The 7,521-nt window shown below is 38.5% G+C and overlaps 1 protein-coding gene across 1 annotated transcript in view; it reads left to right on the forward strand.

Moving 5' to 3' along the window:
• The window catches only part of LOC107685012 (1,4-alpha-glucan-branching enzyme-like), a 163,955-nt gene that overhangs the window by 32,699 nt on the left and 123,735 nt on the right, over positions 1–7,521 (forward strand). The window contains exon 3 of the mRNA XM_016481431.1: positions 2,227–2,339. Coding sequence (XP_016336917.1) covers positions 2,227–2,339 — 113 coding nt within the window. The remainder of the gene's footprint in view (positions 1–2,226; positions 2,340–7,521) is intronic.

Genomic DNA, 7,521 nt, shown 5'->3' on the forward strand with positions numbered 1-7,521 from the left:
GCGTCCAGTGTAGACAGACTTTGGGGCCGTTCACATATCGCGCCTAAAAACGTGTGGAAAACACCAGCCGTGCCGCTCTCTCCTTCTTTCCAAAGAGCTCGGAGCTTCAGCTTTTGCTTTCGTGGCGTCTGCCTTTGCTAAGCGTCCGCTACTAAATGTATTTAAAATGGGTATCTCTGTACAGCTGTCGCGTCCGGTGTAGACACCGTGTCTGTGTGAGCAAAGAAAACAATCAGTATAAATATAACGATCAGTATACTAAACATCGCACATCCTGCGATGTGACTATCGCAGATGCACACATCACGATATCGATGCTGAAACGATATATCGTGCAGCCCTAAAAGATAACTTCTATTTAAAAATTTGCTTCTAGTCTTCCAGAGATGTGCGCTCAAGGGCGTCAGCGGCTGTTCAGTGCTCATGAACGCACCGAGAGCAGCCTCAACTCGGCCAGCTCTACTGGAATTTTGCTGCTGGCTCTGATGTCTCTATAGTGGTTAAAGATGAGATATAATTTGTTTTGGGTAAATCTAATGGGCTGTCTTTGGTCTCATTAATCAATTATTTGTTCCACAGCAAATCGTTTTGGCTGAGCGCAAAATCTATTTTATGTAACTTTAATGCTGTATGTCAGAGCGAATTGCCTAGGAACTTTTATGATGGCTGTTGTTGTTTATTAAATATTATTATTCAATAAAAAATATTTTATATAAATAATAGTAGTATTTAATTATAGTATTTAGTATTGGAAAATGGGTGTGTGTGTGTTTGTGATGTTGATTTTAGTTACATTCTTCTGCCATTAGATGGCAACAAGAGACTTTTTTTGAGTCAGCAGTAATGACTTTTATATTGAAAGAGACTGAGACAGGGTTGTAAACAAGGAAGTTATTTTTACTTTCAGCTACAGCTTGTAAGATGCAGCCAAAAAATGCACTGAGCAGCGCTGTCATTGGAAATCCCCCTTAGCAGATGAAAGGATAGTACGACAAAGATATCTCTTTCCTCAGCTGATAATGAAACTGTTTTATTGTGAATATGATATTGATCTGAAGAATGAATGCTGTATCAGATGCAGGTAATCACACTCGCTAAGTCCATCTCTCTCTCACAATACTCTGCTCTACATAATACAGTGAGCTTTTAATACAGTAATACAATAAGCTTTCAATGAAGCAGCTCAATGTTCCTTCGTTACTAGTTCTAAAGTGACATTTTTGAATTAGGGAGGCTTGGGCTCAGCTCTTAAACTGACAATTTAAAATTTGAATACGTGGTGGAAGGAAGTAGCTCTGCACAAAACAGTGTTTTTAAAGACACTCAGTTGTTGTTTCTTGTGTATTTACACACTCGTGCCATCAAACTGTTGCATAAACGCAATATCACACAAGTAGCAGTGTGATATGGCTGTATAACGGCACGCTGTGTGATTACCTACGGCCGATTTATTATAAAGACTTCCTTAAATCCTCATTTTGAAAAAAAAGGCCTGTTCTTGGGCCTCTTTAAGAGGTGCTTTGAGTTTCCCTAAATTGTCTTGGAAATGAAGTAAACTAATACATGTTAACACTTTAGTATAGGGACCAATTCTCACTATTAACTAGTTGCATAATAGCATGCCTTTTATTAACATATTGGCTATTTATTAGTACTTATAAAGCACATATTCTGCATGACTATATTCTACATCCCTAATCCTACCCAATACCTAAATTTAACAATTACCTTACTAACTATTAATAAGCAGCAAATTAGGAGTTTATTGAGGCAAAAGTCATAGTTAATGGTTTGTTAAAAGCAAGTCAAGAATTGGACCTTAAAATAAAGTGTGACCTAATAAATAAACTAAGAAAAAGAGCACAATATCTTAAGAGCCCAAGTTTGTGTTACTTGTCCAGATGGAGAAGAAAGACTTGTCAATGTAAAGAACACGTAAGAGTAGTCACAGAAAGACTGACAATCACTTTGAGGAGCTACAGAGTTCAAGAAGAAAATGTTCACCAGTCAACCATATCAAGAGCTCTTCATAATACCTGTATGGAAGGATGCCACAAAAGAAGCCACTCAAAAAGAGCCCTGTGAAAACATGCCTGTAGATTGCTGCTATAGTGACACAGGTGCAATGTGGATAGTCATACGATTGATATTATATATTTGTGTGTGTGTGTGTGTGTGTCATAAATAGGCAAGCAATTATTAATAATTAAATATGTTTACCTTCAGATTCCTGGGAAAAACAGTCTCACCCTTTCACGCAGAAAGAATATGGGAAATGGGAACTATACCTCTCTCCAAAAATGGACAAATCTGCCATCAAGCACCTGACCAAACTCAAGGTACTAAATACATCACGCCACCTCATGGCATCATATAATATTTGTATTATACGATGCAGTTTATATCAATATAAACATCTAAAGTGCATCTCAAAAGCTATTGGCTGGTCATTACTAGAATCTGAAAGCTGTTCTATGGACCAAAGTTTTCCTCTTCACAACTTGTGAGGTATCATTTGGATTATTGAAAGGTTGTGTGTCTCTTCAACTTGATTAGGAGCTGTTAGCCGCTCTGCTAAAGCAGAACGGGATCTTGGCTCTCTCTGTCCCAGAAGACCGATGGTCACTGGCAGGTCTGGGTGGCATTTGTTGGGGCAAAGCTGCTTGACTTGGCTCTTAGGGTTAATCTGGGGTTGATGGGAAGAGGGAGCAGATGGGAACATTGAGTGCCCAACAAGTTCCCATTTGCCAGAGTTGGCGGGGGTACACATGTCCAGCACAGTTTGCCGCAGTGCCATGTTATGGGTTCTGAAGCACCCTGACTCCGCCGGACACCGGAGGTTGATCGGATCACATTAGTGCTGCTACAGCTGAGCTCAGATCAACTGCAGTTCATTTTCACTTCCGGCCTTTTGGGTTTGAATATAAAATAATAGAAATTTGGTTTTGTTGTTTGGTTACTGTAATAAATGCTATGTCAGTTAGCACTGCATCATCCAAATACTTTTATTACCTGGAGATGACTTAAAAAACACATATACCTATATTGTCGCAATCGTGCATGTATTGTCGTCACATTTTTTATTAAGCTTAGCTACAGCAATCGCTGTATGTGTTTGACTATATAGTGATTTCCTGGCACGTCATAAGTTATTACTTCTGAGTCCGTTTTGAATTTTTTGCACGAGTGCGCCCTCTGGCTTTGAGTATGATCATCATTTACACCCAGTGGGATTTTTTTTATATAAAGATTAAAAATACGGGAGAAATACGGGAAATGTTTAAACGGGATGATAGTGGGAGAGAATGGTAAAATATGCGAGAATCCCAGGAAAATGGGAGGGTTGACAGGTATGCACATGAAGCAGTCACAAGTTATTACAAGTCTTTTTATTGAAAATTGGAAGCCATAGAAAGAACATATTTTATTTTCATTAAATAACATAACACAATACAAAAATGTAATACCATAATTGAAATAATTAATGCACTTTATTCATTAAAAAGCATTATATCAACATGTGGTCGCATAATAGTCGTTATAATAAAGCCTATTTAAGGTAAAACTGGAAAACCTAAGATATTGATATTTTTAGACAAACAATATTACATAACATCAATTATTAAATAGTAATGCAACACATATTTGCAGGTAATATTGCTGTAAATGAGTCCTAACTGTTGCGACACTATCTGCATATAGTTCCAAATGAAAGTATTTTTAGTGTAAAACTTGTTGAAGATTAGCGAACAGGCTGTCGATTCATTAAATGATAAGATATTTTCTCACAAAAGCTGTTTGTTCAGCGTAGTGAAGCCTCTCCACCATTGACATCCATTCAAAAAAAAAAAAACGCCTCTGGTATCCTTCCCTGTGTACTGCCAAAGACGCAGCGTTAGCATTAGCCGCTATGCTTTTTTTGGCTAAAGGTTGCAGGCTAGCCGTCCAGTGGCTTTGGTTCAGGTCTACTTCATAATTACAGACAGGTGTTTTGGAGGAGGGTTGGAACTGAAGGAGGAGGGTTGGAACTGAAGTCTACAGGATGGTAGCTCTCCAGGAGCAGGGTTGGAGATCCCTGGACTACAGAAAGTCTAATAAATACTTTAAAAATAAAAAAATAATAAAAAAAGTGTAATAAATACTTAAATATATTTTGTAATTTGGATGATTTCTTTCCAGTAGTCTGAAAGAATACATGTTTTAGAAGCAAAATAGCCCAAAATCTCAAAATTGACTAGTGCATGAGAAAAAAAAAAACAATAATAATGGTTTTACCTGTAGTGTCTTGCCTCAAGATCTACCCTTTTCAACTGTCTTGCCCTTCATGCTTAATTTGTATTCCTCTGTATGAAGCACATGTGAAATGGCCACACTTTGAAACTCACTTCCATCTCTTTAATTTAACCCTGAGATGTTTGCTCTTGAACTCATGCCATAAACTGTTTACTTTAAGGGTGATTTTCATGTTACAGCTGTGCTTTCTGCAATTTCCTTGTCCTCACTGGGGTAAAGTGTACTGATATTTTGTGTCTTTTTCATTTTTTTTATTTAGGCTGAAATTAAAGGGTTGAGAAACTGAATGGTCATTATTGAAAAGAGAAAACGAGAGCTGGGTGAGTGAGTGAGTCTTGGAGCAAGTGAACGAGAGCGGAAGGGAAGTCCATTTATGTCCATAAGAGCAGGCAGTGGCTGAATTTTCTCTTTTTCACTGGGTGTTAGGTGGACAGATGGAGCCCTGGGTCTGTGTGGAGGTTTCTATAAGGTAATTGGCTGTCATACACAGCTTCTTTAAGCCTGCAGAGGGGATCCAGGGAGAGATTTTAATGGGGGGTGAGCGGCCAGGTTTAACATATGGAAACTGGGGCGGCTGAACTTCAGCCAGGAGTGCACTTTTCTCACTTTTGCCCTTCCTTCCTTCAGAATATCCTGTTGGAGTCTCTGATTAGATTGTATCTCTCTCACTCCGGTAATTTTTTCTCATTCTCACCAGGTCCATGTCTTTTCTCCCCTATTCGAATTCTCCTTCAGGCATGCTGAAGGTGTTGTAATCTGTGTGTATTGGCCTCTTTTCTAACCTTCTTTATATAAAATAATCAGCTGGTTTTGAGCAGAAAGCATAAACAATGCATTTTGACTGAACATGGAAAATATCATACAGCTCTTTTAATTTGTTATTTTTACAATAGTAATATTTTATTAGGGGCCAAGCACCGAAGGTGCAGTGGCACCTATTGTATCCGTTAGCGTCATTTTTCTTCTTCCGCCGCAAGTCTATGGCAGCCCATAGAACCGCTTGCGGGAAAGTTGTGAAATTTGGCACACTGATAGAGGACAGTCTCAACATTAACCACAGCAAGTTTGGAGTCTCTAACTCCAACTCTCTAGCGCCACCACTTGTCCGAAGTTTCAATTTCTTTATGCTAATAACTTTTGAACCATAAGGCACAAAATGAAAATTCTTTTTTCCTCTGAATCCTTGGCTCATGCCGAGTCACCATGAACACCACAATTCAAAAATCGCAAGGTGTAGTTTTTTCGCTATTTTTAATTGTTCGTAAAACCTACTTTTTCTCTGATGTTGATAGATTCCTTGCATCATGCTGAGAACAGCGATACCAATTTTGCCATAATTGGCTGAACTTCCTGTCCGCCATTTTGATTCATGGGCACATCTGAACTGCTTGTCGGCCATTTTGATTTATGCTGTAAACCTACTTTTTCGAACTCCTCGCCACTCGTTGGTCCGATTTTCACCAAAATCGAGTCAGATGATCTTCAGACTGTGCTGACAAAGAGTTATGGATTTCGTGTCGATAAACTAAACCGTTTTTGTACAGCGCCACTACAAATTTTAGGCATAGTGCCAAACTGCATCTGAGGCTGTATCTCTGCACATATTTGACATATTGACACCAAACTTTGTTTGTGCCATTGTCACCTCACACTGACCACGCCACATCAATTTGGTAACAGCGCCACCTATTGGTCAAGAGTAATAAACCATTCATTAACCATTAATGATTACATTTACAAAAATGCTAATAACTTTTTATTGCATTAGCCTATTGCAATGAAACTGCTCTCAAAATATTCCTTGGCTTATGCCGACAACAGACATACCAATTTTCCGGTAGCAAATCTGAACTGCTTGTCGGCCATTTTGATTTATGCTGTAAACCTACTTTTTCAAACTCCTCGCCACTCGTTGGTCCGATTTTCACCAAAATCGAGTCAGATGATCTTCAGACTGTGCTGACAGAAAGTTATGGATTTCGTGTCGATAGACGAAACCGTTTTGGTACAGCGCTGCTACAAATTTTAGGTATGGTGCCAAAATGACTCTGAGGCTATATCTCTTCAAAGCTTTGACATAATGACAACAAACCTTGTATGTGCCATTGTCACCTCACACAGAACACACCAAAACGATTTGATTGCAGCGCCACCTGTTGGTCAAAACTGATAAGCCATTTAATCATATTACTAGTGGTTGTATTTATGATTTTTCAGCCATTTCAATTACAATCATCCTAAAATTGCTTTTATTACTCATTGTTGCATTTGGTCTGATGCTCCATGCCATGCTTAGCTCCTCAATTTGCCTCTGGAGTGCTTGGCCCCGTGATTGCTGCTTGCAGCTATATTATTTTATTTATGTGTGTACTTTATATTTTGGAACTTATTTACAACATAATTATTTTTGACAGTGTATATAAAGTTTTAAATTATAATTTGATGTAATTTTATGTTTTACTTTTTTTTTAGCTGAACTGATATTTTATTTGATATTCATTTGATTTTTAAAGTAGCAGGTATATGTGGTATATAGTAGTTATATAGATTATTATTTAACCTTAAACCTCATGTATAGAAACACCACCTACTTTCCGATGCACAATAGGAAAAAGACTGTAATTACTCATTAATTCATTTTAGCATCTCAATGGCAATCTGTGCATGCGTGTATCGATCAGTAGACCTGATTTAGCGTAAAACTCTAAGCATATGATAGAAGAGAGGCTGGCTTTTGTCAGTGTTATTTCACACATGCACACATTCTCAGGTGCATGCACGTGCCCTCAATGTTTCATGAGATTCCCTTTCATCGTCCCCGTAATCAATGTTGCCTAATGCATTTCCCACACACGGCCTTCTGCTGGGTGCCAAATAAATTTCAAACCTGCTGTAAGCGTTAGTTAAAATCAACAGCTTTTTTTTTTTTTTTTTTTAATCGCTGGGACTCAGAGATCTCTCTCCTGCAAGGCCATGTTTAATTCTCTATGTGGGTACATTCTTTTTGTTGTGCTTCTGGTGCTTCTGTGATACCGCAGTGACTCCAGACAGCTGGTTCAGGGGTATAGTCGTCGTCTCGAGGGAAATCAAAGCACTGTTAACTGGAGTCTGAAGGAAGTGAGGAGAAAGGAGAGTTTTCTAGGGGTTTCTTCTTGCTGACAGTGTGTGGGAAGAGATATAGCGTCTGTGTGTGTGTGTGTGTGTGTGTGTGTGTGTGTGTGTGTGTGT

Source organism: Sinocyclocheilus anshuiensis, unplaced genomic scaffold, assembly GCF_001515605.1.
Source record: "Sinocyclocheilus anshuiensis isolate Anshui unplaced genomic scaffold, SAMN03320099.WGS_v1.1 scaffold741, whole genome shotgun sequence".
Lineage (NCBI taxonomy): Eukaryota > Metazoa > Chordata > Actinopteri > Cypriniformes > Cyprinidae > Sinocyclocheilus > Sinocyclocheilus anshuiensis.